Source organism: Schistocerca cancellata, chromosome 10, assembly GCF_023864275.1.
Source record: "Schistocerca cancellata isolate TAMUIC-IGC-003103 chromosome 10, iqSchCanc2.1, whole genome shotgun sequence".
In the NCBI taxonomy this organism is placed as follows: domain Eukaryota; kingdom Metazoa; phylum Arthropoda; class Insecta; order Orthoptera; family Acrididae; genus Schistocerca; species Schistocerca cancellata.
In genome coordinates, this window is record NC_064635.1 from 40,073,427 (window position 1) to 40,096,599 (window position 23,173).

Consider the following 23,173-nt stretch of genomic DNA (forward strand, 5'->3'; position numbering starts at 1 on the left):
TTTCACCTAGCGGATCCACAGCCGCCTATCCTCACACTCATCCTACGCATACCAACCGGCCAGGCAGCCAACGTGAATTTAAAAGCACATCACGCATAAATGATATGGGACTCTTTTTTTCCTCATTCCTTTCCTTTATCAGTCCATCTAATTTTAAATATTCTTTCTAAAAGTACATCTCCAGTGCTTTCCTTCTCTTCTGTTCCAGTTTTATCGTAGTCCATGTTTCACTAGCGTGCAATGCTGTTCCCTGACGTACAATCTAGGAAATTTCTGCTTCAAATTAAGGCCTATACTTGATACTAATAGACATCTCTTGGGCAGAAATGCCCTTTTTGCCACTATTTCAGTGGTTTATCTATACAAACACTGATAAAAGTTTATCATTGCTGATAAATTTTTATTTTGGAAAACTTCAGTTTATGATTTTCTGACCAAACAGTGTGCTCTACTACAGTTAATTTTTCTACTTCGTCAACTCAGTGAAGGCTAATGTGTTCTTCCAAATGTGTATTAACACACGGCCGGCCGCGGTGGTCTAGCGGTTCTAGGCGCTTAGTCCGGAACAGTGCGACTGCTACGGTCGCAGGTTCGAATCCTGCCACGGGCATGGATGTGTGTGATGTCCTTAGGTTAGTTAGGTTTAATTAGTTCTAAGTTCTAGGGGACTGATGACCACAGATGTTAGGTCCCATAGTGCTCAGAGCCATTTGAACCATTTTTTATTATTAACACACCTCTTTTTAGTTCTGATGTAGACCTAACACAAGTATACACAATGTTGTAACAACTCACATGCCAACAGACCAGGTCATTTATGGTTTACAGCTCTGAGGGCTTGACATAATTTCTTTGTTGGCCTAAAAACTGACCTGGTGTTACATTTCTATAAAATCTATCTGAATTGATCAGTTATTTTTAATATACACTCCTGGAAATTGAAATAAGAACACCGTGAATTCATTGTCCCAGGAAGGGGAAACTTTATTGACACATTCCTGGGGTCAGATACATCACATGATCACACTGACAGAACCACAGGCACATAGACACAGGCAACAGAGCATGCACAATGTCGCCACTAGTACAGTGTATATCCACCTTTCGCAGCAATGCAGGCTGCTATTCTCCCATGGAGACGATCGTAGAGATGCTGGATGTAGTCCTGTGGAACGGCTTGCCATGCCATTTCCACCTGGCGCCTCAGTTGGACCAGCGTTCGTGCTGGACGTGCAGACCGCGTGAGACGACGCTTCATCCAGTCCCAAACATGCTCAATGGGGGACAGATCTGGAGATCTTGCTGGCCAGGGTAGTTGACTTACACCTTCTAGTGTAGGAGATCGCTCCCTACACCATGATGCCGGGTGTTGGCCCTGTGTGCCTCGGTCGTATGCAGTCCTGATTGTGGCGCTCACCTGCACGGCGCCAAACACGCATACGACCATCATTGGCACCAAGGCAGAAGCGACTCTCATCGCTGAAGACGACACGTCTCCATTCGTCCCTCCATTCACGCCTGTCGCGACACCACTGGAGGCGGTCTGCACGATGTTGGGGCGTGAGCGGAAGACGGCCTAACGGTGTGCGGGACCGTAGCCCAGCTTCATGGAGACTGTTGCGAATGGTCCTCGCCGATACCCCAGGAGCAACAGTGTCCCTAATTTGCTGGGGAGTGGCGGTGCGGTCCCCTACGGCACTGCGTAGGATCCTACGGTCTTGGCGTGCATCCGTGCGTCGCTGCGGTCCGGTCCCAGGTCGTCGGGGACGTGCACCTTCCGCCGACCACTGGCGACAACATCGATGTACTGTGGAGACCTCACGCCCCACGTGTTGAGCAATTCGGCGGTACGTCCACTCGGCCTCCCGCATGCCCACTATACGCCCTCGCTCAAAGTCCGTCAACTGCACATACGGTTCACGTCCACGCTGTCGCGGCATGCTACCAGTGTTAAAGACTGCGATGGAGCTCCGTATGCCACGGCAAACTGGCTGACACTGACGGCGGCGGTGCACAAATGCTGCGCAGCTAGCGCCATTCGACGGCCAACACCGCGGTTCCTGGTGTGTCCGCTGTGCCGTGCGTGTGATCATTGCTTGTACAGCCCTCTCGCAGTGTCCGGAGCAAGTATGGTGGGTCTGACACACCGGTGTCAATGTGTTCTTTTTTCCATTTCCAGGAGTGTATATACTAAGATGGTATCTGTCCTTTCGGACATGTCCGAAATAACAGATACCATCGGTGACCATGCAGCTCGTTAGAATGAAATTACAATGAAATGAACACCCTTAGCTGCTTACAGGCGTTGACATACGTCAACGGGGACAGATGAAAATGTGTGCCTCGACCGGGACTCGAACAAGGGATCTCCTGCTTTCATGGCAGACGCTCTATCCATCTGAGCCACCGAGGACACAGAGGATAGCGCGACTGCAGGGATTTTTCTCTGGCACGCCTCCCGCGAAACCCACATTCTCAACGGCCATTTGACCATCTTCTTCTTCTGTGCAAATGCACAAACAGTGCCCGAACTCTTACGGGAATCGGCAACGCGCCTTCCTCCGTTCGTCATTGCTTATTTTGCTGCCTATGTAGTAAAATTCCTTAACGTCATCTACTTTGTGACCATCTATCCTTATTTAATGTTTCTCGATGTTCCCATTTCTGCTATTTCTCCTTATTTGTCATCTTTCTTCGATTTACCATTAATCCATATTTTGTACTCATCAGACTATTCATTCCATTCAGGACACCATCCAATTTCTCTGCTGAACCTTTCTGCTATATCCATCATTGCTTCTTCGATGTACAGATTGAACAGTAGGGGCGAAAGACCACTCCCTCCTTGTACACCCTTTTTAATCCGATCACTTCGTTCTTGGTCGTCCACTCTTATTATTCCTTCCTGTGTCTTATGCATATTGTACGTTACCCATCTCTAGAATTCGAAAATCTTGCATTGTTGTACATTGTCGAACTCTTTTTCCAGGTTGACAAATCGTATGACCATGTCCCGATTTTTCTTTAATCTTGCTTGTATTATCAACCACAACGTCAGAATTGACTCTCTGGTGTCTTTAGTTTTCCTAAAGCCGACCTGATCGTCATCTAACACATCCTCAATTTTCTTTTCCATTCTAGCTGTTAAGGTGGTTGTACTATAATTCCGCACTTGTCATCACTTGCAGCCTTGGTTGGCTGATTTTTAGGGGGAAGAGACCAAACAGCGAGGTCATCGGTCTCATCGGATTAGGGAAGGACAGGGAAGGAAATCGACCGTGCCCTTTCAGAGGAACCATCCCAGCATTTGCCTGGAGCGATTTAGGGAAATCACGGAAAACCTAAATCTGGATAGCCGGACGCGGGATTGAACCGTCGTCCTCCCGAATGCGAGTCTAGTGTGCTAACCACTGCGCCACCTCGCTCGGTCCTTGCAGCCTTGAGAACTGTGTTGATGATATTGTATTTTTAAGAAAGTCAGATGATGTGTCACCAGTCTCATACATTCTGCACACCAACATGAATGCTCGGTCTGTTTACAATTTGTCAAATCATTTTAGAAATTCTGATGGAGTGTTATCTATACCTTCTGCCTGATTTGATGTTAAATCCTTCAAAGCTCTCTCAAATTCAGATTCTAATACTGGATCCCCCATCTTTTCTAAATCGATCCCTGATTCTTCTTCTATCACATCTGACCTTCAATGTACTCTTTCCACCTATCCGCTCTCTCCTCTGCATTTAACAGTCGAATTCCCGTTGCACTCTTAATGTTACCCTCCTTGCCGTAGCTTATTCCAATTTTAGCACAATTTCGAACGTCTTGCACCATTTTATATTATTAAACTCATGTTCTAGGTCGACAAATCCGACGATCCTGTGTTGATTTTTATAGAGTGTTGCTTCCATTTTTAAGCGCAGCGTCAAGACCGCCTCTTACGCTGCCTTTAGCTTTACTAATGCCAAAGTGATCGTATTTTAAAGGATCTTCAGTTTTCTTTTCGATTTTTTGGCTAATTATTCTTGTGAGCAAATTAGATACATGAGCCGATAATCTAATTGTGCGATGACTCTGGCACTCATCGGCTCTTGGTATCTTCGGAATTGTGTAGATGACATTTTACTAACACCTAACGATATCTCACCACATCCACCAGTGATTTTAGCAATTCCGACGAATTGTTATCTATCCGTTAATCTCGTCGTCAAAAACTCTTTTAGTCTAATATGAATCCGCTAGCTTCTCCCGGTTTCTTCTTCTATCAGTCTTTCAACCTATCCGCTCTCTCCTCTAACAGTGGAATTACCATTGTTGTTGTCACATTTGATTCTAATGTCACCGAAGATTGTTCTGGCTTTTCTATGTGCTTAATCAATTCTTCCGACGATCGATTCTTTTCCTACTTTTTTTGACATTTTTCCTGCAGCCATTTCGCCTTAACTTCCCTGAATTTCCCATTTATTTCATTCCTTACAATCCAATTTCTCATTTAGGAATTTCTGCTTAACCATGATTTGCTCCAGCTGATATCTTCTCGTTTCTCTTGATCTTTTCCAAGTATGCCTCCTCCTTTTGTAATTCTTGAAAGAGTGTTCCTCATTACTAGATGAAATTTTTCTCGTTTCTCATTCCTACTACCAATTCCATATTCCCCACAACCCATTCTTCTACTACTTCCCATACCACCGCATTCAAGGCCCCATGACTGTTAGATTTTCATCCCCCCTTACATACTGAATTACTCATGAAGCATTATCAAATACTTCATTGATCTCCTCACCTTCTGCTTGGGACGTACGCGTTTATACCTGAACTACTGTCGACGGTGATCGTCGATTCCGATGAGAACAACTCTACCTGTGAACTGTTCACAATAGCTCACCCTCTGCCCACCTCCCTTTTGTAACGAATCACACTCCCGTTACACTATTTGCTGCTGCTGTTTATATTATCTGATATTCGTCGGACCAGAAACCCTTGTCATCTTTCCATTTCAAGTCACTGAGCCCTGCTATATCTCGACTGAGCCTTAGAATTTCCCTTTACAGGATTTCTAGCTTCCCTACCTCGTTCAAACTTCTGAAATTCCACGCGCTGACTTGTAAAATATTACCCGTTCGTTGGCTATTCCATGTTTTTCTCAGGGTCACCTGCCTCCTTGGCAGTCCCCTCCCTGATATTTGAATGGAGGACTAGTCCACAATCTTTGGACAATGGAGAGATCACCATGATAGTGGTTCAGTTAGAGGATACATGTCCTCTCATAATTACTAATTTACCTTCCTAAAGACACGGTACAAGGACCAGAATTACTGTATCGGCTTTCTAGTTAACGCTCAGACACTAAAATGGAAGAAAGTGCCAGGTATAAGCGACGCACAAAAACTAATTTATCAGTATTAATTTAGGTGCACAAATAAGATGTAACAATGCTAAACACTAATTAAATATTGACTTGTTGTTAAGTGAAACATACACGCAGTTGAAATGATAACCAGTAATGTACATCTTCTTTTTTTAAAGAAATGAACTCCCATGTATATAACACCGAGTGATGTGGTACAGTGGTCGCATACTGGACTCGCATTCCTGAGGATGACGTTTCAAATACCCCTCTAGACATCAACATTTAGGTTTTGTGTTATTTCCCAAAATGTCTCTAGCAAATGCAGGCGTAGTTCCTTTACATGGGAACACCCTATTTCCCTCCACAATCTTCCGTAACACAAGCTTCTGCTCCGTCTCTATATTCAAACTGAAAGTAAATTTATTACCACTACAGAATGACCTCATTGTAGACAAGTTACTGAACACTAATCTTCCCTTTTTACTTGTACGAAACTGTTTCAAGGGTTTGATTACATATGACGCAGCGTCTTCTATATTTGACGTGAAGCGTGTGAACCCTTAAAGAGAGAAAATTTTAAGAAATTGTTTAAAATTACATTTACAGTTTTATGAAGATCATTAAGAGCACTTATTTTCAAAAACTTGAAGCCTATAATCTGAGTAATGGCCACTATGTTTTATGAAAACCTAATTTTTTACGTTTCTCAATGTTTATGCTGTGATATACTGGCAACAAACGACAATTCACGTTGGTGTATAGACTGTATAATGCTGGCCATGTGCAATAGCACTTTTCGAAAAACATCACCCACACAGAACCGAAGATAACAAGAGCAGAAAAATGCGAGTCTATTGCAGAGTTACCATTACGACTAATGCATCCAAGCTGCTGATAAGAATAGTGTACAGAAGAAGTGAGCGGAAAACTGAGGATCTGTTACATGACGACCACATTGGATTTAGGAAAGGTGAAGGCAACAAAAAGGCAGTTCTAACGTTGAGGTCGATAATCGGAGCAAGACCGAAGAAAATTCACGACAAGTTTATAGGATTTTTTGAGTTGGGAAAAGATTCCGACAGAGTAAAGTGGTGTAAATTGTTTAATAACCTAGGAAATGTAAGGGTAGGCTACAGTGAAAGACGGGTAATACACATTGTGTATTAGAACCAAGGGGAAAAAATAAGACTGGAAGACCAGTAATGAAGTTCTCGGATCAGAAAGAGCGTAAGACAGGGACACAGTATTTCGCCCCTACTGTTCAATCTGTACATGGAAAAAGCAATAAGGAAAATAAAAGAAAGCTTCAAGGGTGGGACTAAAATTTAAGGTGAAAGGATTTCAATGATAAGACATTAATATCCTCAGTGAGAACGAAGAGGAATGGTTTGAACAGTCTAATGTGTAGAGAATATGGAAGCGAGAGTAAACCGAAGAAAGACGAAAGTAGTGAGAAATAGCAGAAATGATAATAGCGAGAAGCTTTACATCGGAACTGGGGATCACGAAGTAGAACAAATTAGGCAGTCCAGCTACCTTGGAGATAATATAACTGATGATGAACGGAGCAAGGAGGATATTAAAGCAGACTAGCACTGGCTAGACAAGGACTTGAGCAAGGAAGTAGTCTATCTCATGCGCTTTTTAATGTTGTGATGGAGGGAATGAATAGGGCAGTTAAAGATATAGTAAAAGGAAAAGACAAAAAGATGATTTTTGCAGATGATATGGTAATATGGGGTGATAAAGAGGTAGATGTACAGTTACAGCTTGATGCGTGGAAGGAAATAATGAAAAGGTATGGATTAAGAATAAATAAAGATAAGAGTGAAGTAATGGTATTTGGAAGAGAGAAAGGAATCAATGGAAATATTACCTTTAGAAAGTTTCACTTATTTAGGGAGTGAAATATCTAGGGATGGAAGAATAACTATTGAAATTAATAGGAGGTTACAGAAGGGAGGCAATTTCTACCAAACAATAAAACATCTGATTTGGAATAATGAAGTTTCAGAAAGAGCAAAACTCCTGATGTATAAGAATTATTACTTCCCTATTGTCACCTATGGTGGAGAAACATGGACAATGAAAGAAAGGGACTGGAGCAGACTGCAAGCAGGGGAAATGAAATTTCTCAGAGCAGTTAAGGGAAAAACAAGAATGGACAGAGTAAGGAATGTAGAGATTAGAAAGGACCTCAAACAAGAAAGTATGAGAGAAGAAATTGAAAGAAAGAGATTAAGATGGTATGGGCATGTTAAGAGGATGCATGGGCAGAGACTCCCCAAAATTATGGAAGAACTAAAGATGGATGGGAAACGACCTAGAGGGCGCCCAATAACACGGTGGAAAATGGGAGTGAGAATATCTGTTGAAAGGAGAGGTGTGACCTGGCAGCAAGTGGAGGAAGAAAAGTGGTGGGAGGACCGAGCCAAATGGAGAGGACTCGTCAGCACCCGGAACCGGCAGTAGCTGGAGCGGGATTCAGATATAGATAGATAGATAGATAGATAGATAGCACTGGCCACATGCGTATTGCTGATCAAGAGAAATCTACTAGTATGAAACGCAGGCCTTAATTTGAGGAACATATTTCTGAAAAAAATGCGTTAGCAGCCCAGCACTGCACGGTAGTGAAAGATGCACTGTGGGAAAAGTGGAACAGAAGCGAACCGAAGCATTTGAGATGCGGTGCTACTGACGAATGGCGAAAATTAGGTTGGCTGATAAGGTAAAGATGAGAAGTTTATCCGCAGAATAGGTGAGGAAACGAATATACTGAAAACACTGACAAGAGGAGGGGACAGGATGGTAGGACATGCGTTAAGACATCAGGGAATGACCTCCACGGTACTAGAGGGAGCTGTAGAGGATAGAAGCTGCAGAAGAGGAAAGAGGATGGCTTACATCAAGCAAGTAGCTGAGAAAGTAATTTGCAATTTCTACTCTGAAATGAACGCAAACCACTCACAAGAGCGATGATTCGAAAAAAAAAATAATTGTGAACTACGTGTCGTCCATCGTTGTAAGTTAGCATGTACACTCCTGGAAATTGAAATAAGAACACCGTCAATTCATTGTCCCAGGAAGGGGAAACTTTATTGACACATTCCTGGGGTCAGATACATCACATGATCACACTGACAGAACCACAGGCACATAGACACAGGCAACAGAGCATGCACAATGTCGGCACTAGTACAGTGTATATCCACCTTTCGCAGCAATGCAGGCTGCTATTCTCCCATGGAGACGATCGTAGAGATGCTGGATGTAGTCCTGTGGAACGGCTTGCCATGCCATTTCCACCTGGCGCCTCAGTTGGACCAGCGTTCGTGCTGGACGTGCAGACCGCGTGAGACGACGCTTCATCCAGTCCCAAACATGCTCAATGGGGGACAGATCCGGAGATCTTGCTGGCCAGGGTAGTTGACTTACACCTTCTAGAGCACGTAGGGTGGCACGGGATACATGCGGACGTGCATTGTCCTGTTGGAACAGCAAGTTCCCTTGCCGGTCTAGGAATGGTAGAACGATGGGTTCGATGACGGTTTGGATGTACCGTGCACTATTCAGTGTCCCCTCGACGATCACCAGTGGTGTACGGCCAGTGTAGGAGATCGCTCCCCACACCATGATGCCGGGTGTTGGCCCTGTGTGCCTCGGTCGTATGCAGTCCTGATTGTGGCGCTCACCTGCACGGCGCCAAACACGCATACGACCATCATTGGCACCAAGGCAGAAGCGACTCTCATCGCTGAAGACGACACGTCTCCATTCGTCCCTCCATTCACGCCTGTCGCGACACCACTGGAGGCGGGCTGCACGATGTTGGGGCGTGAGCGGAAGACGGCCTAACGGTGTGCGGGACCGTAGCCCAGCTTCATGGAGACGGTTGCGAATGGTCCTCGCCGATACCCCAGGAGCAACAGTGTCCCTAATTTGCTGGGAAGTGGCGGTGCGGTCCCCTACGGCACTGCGTAGGATCCTACGGTCTTGGCGTGCATCCGTGCGTCGCTGCGGTCCGGTCCCAGGTCGACGGGCACGTGCACCTTCCGCCGACCACTGGCGACAACATCGATGTACTGTGGAGACCTCACGCCCCACGTGTTGAGCAATTCGGCGGTACGTCCACCCGGCCTCCCGCATGCCCACTATACGCCCTCGCTCAAAGTCCGTCAACTGCACATACGGTTCACGTCCACGCTGTCGCGGCATGCTACCAGTGTTAAAGACTGCGATGGAGCTCCGTATGCCACGGCAAACTGGCTGACACTGACGGCGGCGGTGCACAAATGCTGCGCAGCTAGCGCCATTCGACGGCCAACACCGTGGTTCCTGGTGTGTCCGCTGTGCCGTGCGTGTGATCATTGCTTGTACAGCCCTCTCGCAGTGTCCGGAGCAAGTATGGTGGGTCTGACACACCGGTGTCAATGTGTTCTTTTTTCCATTTCCAGGAGTGTACATTCAGTGGTATTCAGTGAAGCGACAAAGAAGAAACTGGTATAGGCACGCCTATTCGAGAGATAAGTAAACATGTGGAATGCGGCGCTGCGGTCGGCCACTCCTATATAAGGCAACAAGTGTCTAGCGCAGTTGTCCGATCGGTTACTGCTTCCACAAGGAGAGATTATGAAGATTTAAGTGAGTCTGAAGGTGGCGTTACAGTCTGTGTAACGAGATGAAACAGAGCATCTCCGAGGTAGCGATGAAAGGGGATTTTCCCGTGCGACCATTTCACGAGTGTACCGTGAATATCAGGAATCCGGTAAAACATTACGACTGAAGAGAATCGTTCAGCGTGACAGAAGTCCAACCCTTTTACAAATTGCTGCAAATTTTATTTCTGGGCCATCAACAATGCGACACCCCACACGTCCAGTATTGCTACAGAGTGGCTCCAGGAATACTCCTCTGAGTTTAAACACCTCCACTGGCCACCAAACGAGCCAGACGTGAACGTTATTGAGCATACCTGGGATGCCTTGCAACGTGACGTTCAGAAGAGATCTCCACCCCCTCGTACTCTTAGTGCTTATAGAGAGCGCTGGAGGATTCATGGTGTCTGTTCCCTCCAGCACTACTTCAGGCATGATTCGAATCGATGCCACCTCGTGTTGCGGCACATCTGCATTCTCGTGGGGGTCTACACGATATTAGACAGGTGTACCAGTTTCTTTGGCTCTTCAGTGTATGTGCACTGTATCTGGAAAATGTGTTACGAATACAGTTAGGAGCAATGAAATAATAAATTAGTATGTCGTGCTTAAAGCTGAAGCTTTATAGTATTAACGGCGAAAATGTAATTTGTAGACCCTTTTCTTTTTCATAATTTCGTGGGCTGATGGGGGATGCCATGGAGGAAAGGTTTGGGAAATGTTTGAAATTAGGGGTAAAGTTGACATAAAAGTTTTCTGGGTTTGGTACCGCGTCATAATGTAAAAACTACTGCTGCTATAGAAAAACCAACGTTTCGGCCACGATTGCAGCGGCCTTCTTCTGGGTCTAATGGTGGTTTCTAGCTATGCAGTGCCCTTTATATTTTGTTGTTAGTGTTCACTGCGCACGCCATTATGTCATAATTTCATTGGTCACTTAAGGAAGAAGGAGATTCCCGGCGGGGTCAGGGATTTTCTCTGCCTCGTGATGGCTGGGTGTTGTGTGCTGTCCTTAGGTTAGTTAGGTTTAAGTAGTTCTAAGTTCTAGGGGACTTATGGCCACAGCAGTTGAGTCCCATAGTGCTCAGAGCCATTTTTGAAGAAGGAGAGGGAACTTTATTTTAATAGGTTATTGCGGTGGAGTGAGAACGTGACCTCTGTTGTCCATTGGCTCTTGTGTTATGTACCATGACTGGTGGCCACCGTCGAATGAGAAGTTTGCTGCTGTTTACCAACTGCTGGACGTCGGCAGTTACTCGCGGGTAGTGCTCGTGCCTCGTGTTGACAATGCGGCAGCCAAGATGGGGCAAGCCTGAGTCCATCCTCCCTGTTCATGTTCTTAGGGTGTTTAAGTATTTCGATAGACTCCCTGATTTTGCGTTTCGTCATAATTGGCTGCTTGGAGAACACACAGGCTTCACTGAATTTTATTTCTTTTCCGCAGCCATGGTGTTGTCCTGCCGCTGCGGATTTGTTGCGTGGCCCTAGACGAATATAACGCTCGTACTCCAGAATGCGCGTTGCTATTGGCCTACCAGTCTCGCCGATGTATGCCTCTCCACATTCGCATTCCACCTTGTAAACACCAGCAGTGTGTAATGCAGCCACCTTGTCCTTGGTGGAGCCTAGCACGTCCTGCATCCTACGACCACTATAGAAGACAGGCTGCACCCCAGCGCGGCGAAGGTGTTTGCCTATTCGGTCAGTAACGTTCTTCACATAGAGTAAGCGCACTGTTGGCTGCAGTTTCTGTATTTCCTGATTATCTTTCTTGCTTGTGTTTGTCGACAGGGCTGTGTTTATCGACTTATGTCTGTAGCCATTGGCTAGAAAAGTTGTGCGTAACCTTGTTTTAAGCTCAGGTGTGATGCTTTGAGTATCACTTAGGCGCTGCGCACGGATTGTCAAAGAGCGGATGACAGGTTCTTCTGCGCTGGGTGGTGGTAGGATTGGGCGTGCAGATGCCTATAAGTATGTGCAGGCTTACGATATACTCTGTGCCCCAGTGTGCCCTCCGTTCTCCTGCACACTTCGACGTCTAGAAATGGGATAGCACCATTCTTTTCTACTTCCAGCGTGAACTGTATCTTCCCGTGCATATTGTTCAATATAGGGGTAAAGTTGGTTGGATGTCGCAAACTGCTGCCTTTTTCTTAAACTACGTGAATGTAGTCTGGTTAATCTGCTCACGATGAGTTATGTTACCTTAGTGTGCGAAACTTTTAAAGTAAGATTGCAACTGTTAAGGACTATATTATGATAACATTTTACATTTTTAAATTCCGTCAGTAACCATAACGAAAATCAAATTTTTGTTGCTCCTGCAGGCTGTTAGACAACCTGCAACTGGGATTGAGTGCCTATAGCTGTTCATTATAGCAGATTTCTAAAACAGAGCAGAGTAATGCGAGTAAAAGAATAATAATATTTTTATTTTTATTTTGGTGTAAGACTGAGTGACAGCATTTGAACTGCCGCCATTACCAAATGATTTTTCTCGGTGGTATCGTGGATGGTCCTTATAACTGCTGTGTGCCGAACTGCAAACATGCACTTGCTACGCATATCACAATAATTAACAGCAGACTTCTATTCTGTCGTTCACAGTGCGGCGAAGCACGCTACTTTTTACCGCCCTGTCAGTGTCCAGCGATGTTCATTTGTCTACCTAAAAGCTGTAGTAGAAAATACTAGACCACTACTGTCTATTGCAGGTCGCAACATACATAGAATTGTCCGGTAAACGGGATGTGGCTTGCTACTGAAATAAAAGTTTTAACTTGGCAATGTAAATTTTCAGTTGTATTGTTACGATAAAGATCACAGTCAATACTGCCAAGTCCGTACTAAGTGGCAAACACAACGTGAAGTCCACACTCACACCACAATCACACACGTAGCCAGTTTATGGTATTTACACTCGTTACCGAAGTTAATAGAGTTCACCGGATCGTTTGGTTATGAAAATGCTCGCTCAAATTTTGTGCACTCTGCTCTACACGGAATACCTGTACTAGTCTTAGATCGCATAACACGCCACGCGGTTTTAACTAACAGTCAAAAGCAATAATTTTGATATTCCGTCCGAAATTCCACACGACTTCCACTATACCGCTCACTTAAATACACTTTGTACTACTTCGTGAACTCGTAATTAGCATTTTCCACGATTTTACAGTACTTTCGTCGGAGCTGCTTTCAATGAGATGTTACTCGTTCGAACCCTCAGCCCCGACCCCCCTAGATCACACTAAGGGCTTTGTTCCCAACATAGATTGGCACGAGCCTGCATTTTTCTGGAATGAGATTTTCACTCTGCAGCAGAGTGTGCGCTGATATGAAACTTCCTGGCAGATTAAAACTGTGTGCCCGACCGAGACTCGAACTCGGGACCTTTGCCTTTCGCGGGCAAGTGCTCTACCATCTGAGCTACCGAAGCACGACTCACGCCCGATCCTCACAGCTCTACTTCTGCCAGTATCTCGTCTCCTACCTTCCAAACTTTACAGAAGCTCTCCTGCGAACCTTGCAGAACTAACACTCCTGAAAGAAAGGATACTGCGTAGACATGGCTTAGCCACAGCCTGGGGGATGTTTCCAGAATGAGATTTTCACTCTGCAGCGGAGTGTGCGCTGATATGAAACTTCCTGGCAGATTAAAACTGTGTGTGCGGAGACATGGCTTAGCCACAGCCTGGGGGATGTTTCCAGAATGAGATTTTCACTCTGCAGCGGAGTGTGCGCTGATATGAAACTTCCTGGCAGATTAAAACTAGGCTGTGGCTAAGCCATGTCTCCGCAGTATCCTTTCTTTCAGGAGTGCTAGTTCTGCAAGGTTCGCAGGAGAGCTTCTGTTAAGTTTGGAAGGTAGGAGACGAGATACTGGCAGAAGTACAGCTGTGAGGACCGGGCGTGAGTCGTGCTTCGGTAGCTCAGATGGCAGAGCACTTGCCCGCGAAAGGCAAAGGTCCCGAGTTCGAGTCTCGGTCGGGCACACTGTTTTAATCTGCCAGGAAGTTGCATTTTTCTGATTGGCTGATATCACAATCAGCAAATCAGGTTGCAGTATTATCCCGCGCTTTAATTCAATGACCAATCATAGTAAAACATTTCTTTCTATGGCAATTGCTAAATAAATAAATTTAGAAAAGTGTCAAATATAAAATTACTCCTTCTGAAATTACCGATTAATTTGTGTTCTACTCACGATTTATTAGTACCATAAACTGACTACACATTTAATTATAGTAAATCACCTGTATAGTTTAACTGGTACTCCGTGAATAAACAAAACAATTTTCATTTACTTCTGTTCTTCTTCACTTATACAACACTCACACTGCTAATTACTACATATATAAAACAATTATAATTATGCAAATACATTAAATATTAATCAAACATAACTTTACAACATTGTTTTGACTACGATTGCTAGCACTGTCCGTCAACTGCTGACCTCTGCCGCCTACTAGTACAACTACGTGCAGCTCTGTAACTCAGGTATACATCAGCTGGTGACATCTGTCGATGACTCGTGCCTATAACGATACCATCCTGACAAGTGACTGGAGCGATGCGAAGGTGCTACGCCTCAACAAGTGGAAGGGAGCAGTGGTGTCCTTCTCTCTATCTCACGAGTAGTAAAGCAGCTGTGCAGAGCAGTACTCACCATGAAGATGTTGTAGTAGAGGAAGACCATGATGATGCAGGGGATGTAGAAGGAGGAGAGGGAGCTGTAGATGATGAAGTCGGAGTTGTAGAAGAGGCAGAGGTCGGGCCGGCGGTCGGGCGTGTTGTTGAGGCCCAGCACGATGGGGCTGCCGATGGCGGCGCTGATCATCCACACCAGCGCTATGGTCAGCCACACGCGCCGGCTGTTGCGGTGCTTCGCGTACTTGATGGGCTGCGTCACCGCGATGTACCTGCGAAAGGAGCACAACACTGGGGGATCAGTGTTCCCGGTCCCAAACACCCAACTTCTCAAGGGTTCTGGTGAGAGGGATTGGTTTTATCACCCTGATGTACCTGCCGCAGCAATAGGACGCAGTCATGAGGCTCCATAGTGTTTATGACACCTGGTACCGACAGCCAACTCACCAAGGTCTCTGAGGATAGGGATGGGCTGCAACAGCGTTATGTACATGCAACAGTAATGGAGCTACAACTACAAGTGGACAGCGTCCCCAGTTTCCGACAGGAAACTCTTCAAGGGTTCTGATGAAATGGATGGACTGCATCGCCTCAATGTATGTGCTGCAATAATACAACTCCACCCTGACACTCCATAGTGTATGCCGCAGCTCCCAACAGCCAACTTGCCAAGAGTCTAGGTGATATACTGTAAAAGTAAGACAACAGCAGTCACAAGAGGACTGAGAGTACAGGGTCGCCAGTTTTCGACCGGTAGCTATTCAAGCGTTCAGTTAAAAAAGATGGACTCGTATCCGTGATTATTTGCTACAGCAATACAATGCAGCACGAGACTCCATAATATACATTGACCCCCGCATACGACACCCAACAATGGGGGCTGGGAGCGACTGCCTCTATATGATATCGCTGCAAAAAAAAGACAGCAATGAAGAGGACACAGAATACAGTGTCCCCAGCTCCTAATATGAGTCAGGTGAAATGGAATAGGTTGCACGAAGGCGATGTACCTGCTGAAGCAACATAATGCAGCTATGAGACTTCACGGGGTATGTTGACATCAGCTTCCAAAATCAGATTCACCAGAGATTTTGGGGAATGTGACAAGCTTCATCTATGTGATATGGCCACCAAAGCAAGACAGCAGCAATCATAAGAGGACAGGGAGTACTGTGCCATCATCTCCCTACAGGCAACTCTTCAAGGGTTCTGGTGAAGTCGATTGAGTACATCACCATGAAGTACATGCTGCAGGATTGATAGCAACAGTCTTAAGAGGACACAGAATACAGTGTCCCCAGCTCCTAATACGATTTTGGTGAATTGGAATGGGCTGCATCAAGGCGATGTACCTGCTGAAGCAACATAATGCAGATATGACACTTCACAGGGTGTACAGACATCAGCTTCCAAAATCTGATTCTCCAGAAATTTTGGGGAATGTGACAAATTTCATCTATGTGATATGGCCACCAAAGCAAGACAGCAGCCATCATAAGAGGACAGGGAGTACTGTGCCATCATCTCCCTACAGGCAACTCTTCAAGGGTTCTGGTGAAGTCGATTGAGTACATCACCATGAAGTACATGCTGCAGGATTGATAGCAACAGTCTTAAGAGGACACAGAATACAGTGTCCCCAGCTCCTAATACGATTTTGGTGAATTGGAATGGGCTGCATCAAGGCGATGTACCTGCTGAAGCAACATAATGCAGATATGACACTTCACAGGGTGTACAGACATCAGCTTCCAAAATCTGATTCTCCAGAAATTTTGGGGAATGTGACAAATTTTATCTATGTGATATGGCCACCAAAGCAAGACAGCAGCAATCATAAGAGGACAGGGAGTACTGTGCCATCATCTCCCTACAGGCAACTCTTCAAGGGTTCTGGTGAAGTCGATTGAGTACATCACCATGAAGTACATGCTGCAGGATTGATAGCAACAGTCTTAAGAGGACACAGAATACAGTGTCCCCAGCTCCTAATACGATTTTGGTGAATTGGAATGGGCTGCATCAAGGCTATGTATCTGCTGAAGCAACATAATGCAGATATGACACTTCACAGGGCATATTGACAACAGCTTCCAAAATGTGATTCATCAGAGATTCTGGGGAATGTGATACGCTACATCTATGTGATATGACCACCAAAGCAAGACAGCAACAATCGTAAGAGGACAGGGAGTACTGTGCCCTCAGCTCCCTACAGGCAGCTGTTCAAGGGTTCTGGTGAAATCGATGGACTGCATGACCATGATGTACATGCTGCAGCAATACTGAGACGGGATTGGTAGCGTCGATGTGATATAGTGTAGAAGTAAGACAACAGCAGTTATAAGAGGACGGAAAATACAGTCTACCCATCTTCCAATTGGCAGCTCTTCAAGGGTTCTGGTGAAATCTGTCGACTACATCACCGTGATGTACATGCTGAAGTAATACAAAACAGCCATGGTACTCTATAGCGTATGCTGACACCAGCTCGCCACAGCGAACTCATCAGAGGTTCTGGGGGATAGGATTGGTAGCGTCTACTTGATATATTGTAATAGTAAGACAACAGTAGTCATAAGAGGACAGAAAGTACAGTGTCCCCAACTTTCCTACAGGTTGACCTTCAGAGCCTTCTGACGAATAGATAAACTGCATCGCAGCGTTGTTCCTGTCGGATTAACGCAAAACAGCCAAGAGACTCCATAGTGTACACTGACCTCAGCTCCCAACAGATAATTCACGAGGGGTTCTGGGGGACAGGGCTGGCAGTGTCTACGTGATATACTGCAAAAGTAAGACACCAAGAAGTACTTCCCAGCCGAACCACTTAGCCTGTGGTGCCCAACAAAGACTGTGGTGTCCAACAGCTAAGTGTACTAGGATAGAGGGGAATGACATGGACTGAGTCACTGCGATGTACTTATCTCAATAACCCAACGACAGTCACTAGAACGCGAGGTCTACAGTATCATATACATGCAGTACTGTATAATCACTGGACAAAAACAGCGACGAGGCAGACCCTAATAACTGCAGGTGTATCCTATTATCACTGGTTCTGTTCAAAATTGTGTCCAAGGCATCAACAGACTAGAACAAGAAATGTAACGTGAGTACCAAGTATTCAGAAAACGAAGCCCATGTGCTGAGCACAGTTGGAACTTGTGAAGAGTCCTTAAGGATCAGACAGACGAACAATACTGTGGGCACGTTTGTGGACTTTAAGAAGCCCTACTACTCCATAGATCGGCTGACTCTTTATAACATACTAGAGGAACATGGAATATGTAGAAACACTAGGGCTCTTGTACAGTAACCACCGCATCCAAAGTAAAATTTATGGGAGAAGTGTCAGAAACATTCATACACAGAGGGATCAGACAAGGAAATGGTCCCTCACAACATTTATTCAAAACGATCTTGAACCAAATCAACAAACAATGAGAACAGAAATGAAAGGGGATTTACGTAGGAGGAACGTTTGTAAACAAAAGAATTATAAAAACCTCTAGCGTTTGCAGATGCCATGGCAATAGTAACAACAGGTAAGGAGCACAGGAAGCACTGGAATACTTACATGAAGTTTAGTCAAAACAAGTCTGCTGATATCATACGATGAAATGCAATACACTGAAAGAATGAGCAGTACCACAGAAGCCATGTACACAAAATTCGGAAAGGTTAGCAGAGTCCCAAAACTCCAATATCTACGTTAATATATACAAGTAGGAGAATTAAACAAAGCGCCGGCCGGTGTGGCCGAGCAGTTCTAGGCGCTACAGTCTGGAACCGATGCGACCGCTACGGTCGCAGGTTCGAATCCTGCCTAGGGGCATGGATATATGTGACGTCCTTAGGTTAGTTAGGTTTAAGTAGTTCTGAGTTCTAGGGCACTGATGACCTCAGAGGTTGTCCTATAGTGCTCGGAAACATTTTTTTGAATTAAATAAAGCATCCAACTTGGATACGACAGAAAACTTCAGGAAGAAGACAAACTCACAATGACACATTACAGTCAAAGGAACATATCAAGATAGGAAAAACTCAGGAACTGCAACACAGCCTTAAAGCACTCTACGCATCAGAATCTACTACAAACAGCAACAGGTGTCATGAAACGTGAAATCCCCAGAAAATGTTTGGAGCAATACACCACGATGATAAGTGGACGATGAAACCAACCAAACCATTATACGAAAATATAGACAGCCCTAAAAAAATGAAAAGTAAAAAAAAATGTTCGTCAAGAAATAGAAGACCTTACCCATTCAAATCCACAGGATCTGTAGCATATGTCAGTGTATCTTTTCTATACCGTCGACAACGTTATTACTTTCTGCGCCGCAACGGGTTAGCCAAGGCAGTGCCGACTTAAGCGCATCAGGGGAACACGCCCTACCAGTCGTGTGCTGTCGTGAGCTGTGACTCTGTCACCGGGGTTGGGCAAGGCGTGGAACATTGCCACGCAATTCTGTGTTGCGGTCGTGTGAGACACTTCTTCCTGGCTCCTTTTAATTCACTTGCGTTGTATGCTATCTAAGCTTGGTTGGGTGAGTGCTGACTTGTGAGCTTCTGAGATTTCCGTGGTTTCTACAGTGAAGTCGTAGTACGCGTTTGGAAGGGAATATCTCGGGAGCTATGTTGTTGTTCATAGCTAATTAAGTGAAGTAGAAATCTATTGTTTCTCTGTTATTCAATTTACATTTCATTCAACTGTTGGACCATCGATAACAATAAGTGTTTTTCAGAAATATACCGCACTCTTAAAAGTACTTCTACTATTGTACTCATCATTTAAAGTCGTTAAAATAGTACCTGCAGATTGTACTTAACTGCAGTCTTTTATTGATAAATTTTTATGTTACTTTCATAATCCACAATTGCCGAATGATAGAAACCTTCGACTATTCGATTCATGTGTGTATTCTTATCGTATACTGTAGACTCACCAGTATTTGGCCTGTATACTGTAGACTCACCAGTATTTGGCCTGTATACTGTAGACTCACCAGTATTTGGCCTGCAATGCGGCAACTATGTATCCCAGACCCTAGACAACGGAACCAGCCAAAACTTTTAATATCGCAACGTTGAGTCCGTGGAAACATAGTAGAGGGCAACCACCACCAGTACACATTTATAATGAAAGCCCGCAGCTGTTAACTTGGCGAAGCGTCGAGAGAAGAAAGTTTTTCTGAGTTGGTCAAGCGAAAACTCCTAAAGCTTTTTTAAACATTTTCTGTTTCTCAACATTTAGCTACAATACATCAGGTCAGCAACTGGAAGCAGTTAATTCCACAAATTATCTGGGAGTAGGCATTAGGAGTGATTTAAAATGGAATTATCATTTAAAGTTGATCGTCGGTAAAGCAGATGCTAGATACACTGGAAGAATCCTAAGGAAATGCAATCCGAAAACAAAGGAAGTAGGTTACAGTACACTTGTTAACCCACTGCTTGAATATTGCTCAACAGTGTGGGATCCGTACCAGATAGGGTTGATAGAAGAAATAGAGAAAATCCAACGGAGTGCAGCGCGCTTCGTTACAGGATCATTTAGTAAGCGCGAAAGCGTTACGGAGATGATAGATAAACTCCAGTGGAAGACTCTGCAGGAGAGACGTTCAGTAGCTCGGTACGGGCTTTTGTTTAAGTTTCGAGAACATATCTTCACCGAAGAGTCAAGCAGTACATTACTCCCTCCTACGTATATCTCACGAAGAGACCATGAGGATAAAATCAGAGAGATTAGAGCCCACACAGAGGCATACCGACAATCCTTCTTTCCACGAACAATACGAGACTGGAATGGAAGGGAGAACCGATAGAGGTACTCAAGGTACCCTCCGCCACACACCGTCAGGTGGCTTGCGGAGTATGGATGTAGATGTAAATGGTCACCCCGACGACGACCACAGTTCTCCCAGCGAGAGACCATTTTGTCCATACCGACAATGTAGAATGTTTGACTTAACTGACGAAGCGACAGCCTCAATTCCGCTTGCGCCGCGTCATCCCTATCAGAGTGAAGTCCTCGAAGGTGTTCTTTAAATATTCGAAACAGATGGTAGTTGGATGGGGCCAAGTCGGGGCTGTTCGAAGGTTGGCCGATGACAGTGAAGAGACGGATTGTAGCAGGTGTCGCAGCGCTCGTGTGTGGTCTGGCATTTTCATGCGGAAGAAGAGGGTGGTCCAAGTGTGGATAAGCTCTTAGGATTCGAAACGCGATACTGAACTCTGTTTCAGACGCGCCAATATAGTAACCTAACAGACCGCAATCATTTCTGTTAAAATTCAGAGCCCTCTAGCGGTACAGGGTTGAAAACACGTAGACATGAAAAATTAAGACGTAGAAACTTAATAGAGTTTGTTTTATTTATAAATCTTTAAGAGTTTCCACGTGAAAACTTCGGAATCATTATTTTTCAGCACATCATTATAGTTTATTACCTCAGCTGGATGCCTTTTATAACTATTCTTTCTCTTTATCTCAAGATTTTACACCTGGCTGAAACAGCAACTGTTGAAATTCTTCACGGTAAATGATGACAGCCAAAATTCTTGACCACGGTTTCAGTGTATATAAATATACCTTCATAAGAAGTAAAATACCTAAAATCACATCCTGCAATGGAGATTAATAAAACAATTGTGCCAAAGACGTCGTGAGTATATAATATTTATATATACCGAAACCGTGGTCAAGAATTTTAATAAATCTTAATCCTCCAACTGCTTTGGCTGTCATCATTTACCGTGAACTTTTTGTTTGTTGTATAATTCAAGGGATGCCAAAGCAGTACATAGCTTTAGTCGCACTTAACCTCAGGTCTTTTTTGCTTATATTATCCTGTAACCTTTTCAAATTGTTTCAGAGTATAACGGGAGCACTAAGTCTTCCATTATTTAAAGAGGTATGTTCAAATGGTTCAAATGGCTCTGAGCACTATGGGACTTAACATCTGAGGTCATCAGTCCCCGAGACTTAGAACTACTTAAACCTAACTAACCTAAGGACATCACACACATCCATGCCCGAGGCAGGATTCGAACCGGGGACCGGAGCAGCAGCGCAGTTCCGGCCTGAAGAGCATAGAACCGCTCGGTCACAACGGCCGGCTAAAGATGTATGTATAACTGTTATCTGCCCCGTTTCTGTACAGCTAAATTGGTATTTTTTCGATATAAATGGTCCTTAAAACTTAAAATTGTGTTTATCTCTCTCTCTCTCTCTCTCTCTCTCTCTCTCTCTCTCTCTCATAGCACTGGGTCATTTATTATGCAGACTAAATGTTGATTGTATCTAGAATGAGATTTTCACTCTGCAGCGGAGTGTGTGCTGATATGAAACTTCCTGGCAGATCAAAACTGTGTGCCGGACCGAGACTCGAAATCGGGAGCTTTGCCTTTCGCGGGCAAGGTTAATATCACTTGTGTCATACGTCTGTATCCGAGATTTCCACACTCATAGACATCCCTAACTCTACTGTTTCCGATTTGAAAGTGAAGTGAAAACGTGAAGGGTCACGTACAGCACAAAAGCGTACAGGCCGCCCTCGTCTGTTGACTGACACAGACAGTTGAAGAGAGTCGTCATGTGAAATAGGCAGACATCTATCCAGACCATAATGCTGGAATTCCAAACTGCATCAAGATCCACTGTTACTACTATAACAGTTAGATTGTAGGTAAAAAAACTGGGATTTCATGGACGAGCGGCTACTCATAAGCCACACATCACGCCAGTAAATGCCAAACGACGCCTCGCTTTGTGTAACGTAAACATTGGACGATTCAACAGTGGAAAAACGTTGTGTGGAGTGACGAATCACGTTACACAATGTGGCGATCCGACGGCAGTGTGTGGGTATTGCGAATGCCCGGTGAACGTCACCTGTCTGCGTGTATAGTGGCAACAGTAAAATTCGGAGATGGTGGTGTTACGGTGTGGTCGTGTTTTTGATGGAGGGCGCTTTCACCCCTTGTTGATTTGCGTGGCCACAGGCCTACATTGATGTTTTAAGCACCTTCTTGCTTCCCACTGCTGATGAGGACTTCGAGGATGAGGGTTGCATCTTTCAAGACGATCAGCATCTGTTCATAATTCACGGCCTGTGGCGGAGTGGTTACACGACAATAATATACCTGTAATGGACTGGCCTGCACAGAGTCCTGGCCTGAATCCTACAGAACACTTTTGGGATGTTTTGTAACGCCAAATTCATACTAGGCCTCACCGAACGACATCGATACCTTTCCTCAGTGCAGCACTTCGCGAAGAATGCGCTGTCATTCCCCTGCACCTGAATGAACGCATGCCTGCAAAAGTGGAATCTAACCTCAAGGCTGAGGATAAGTCAACACCATACTGAATTCGAACATTACCGATGGAGGGCGCCATCAACTTGTAAGTCATTTTCAGCCATGCGTCCGTATACCTTTGATGACATAGTGTAGAATTGTGATTTTCCTGCCAAGTCACAGAAGGAACATCCAGATTATCGAAGACCT

General features: G+C 44.8%; 1 protein-coding gene across 1 annotated transcript in view; it reads right to left on the minus strand.

The window, feature by feature from the left end:
• Positions 1 to 15,060, minus strand: part of LOC126106748 (dopamine D2-like receptor) — a 111,758-nt gene extending 96,698 nt beyond the window's left edge. Inside the window, exons 1-2 of the mRNA XM_049913121.1 lie at positions 15,035 to 15,060; positions 14,679 to 14,931 (exon numbers count right to left, since the gene is read on the minus strand). Coding sequence (XP_049769078.1) covers positions 14,679 to 14,931; positions 15,035 to 15,060 — 279 coding nt within the window. The remainder of the gene's footprint in view (positions 1 to 14,678; positions 14,932 to 15,034) is intronic.
• Positions 15,061 to 23,173: the final 8,113 nt, after the last annotated feature.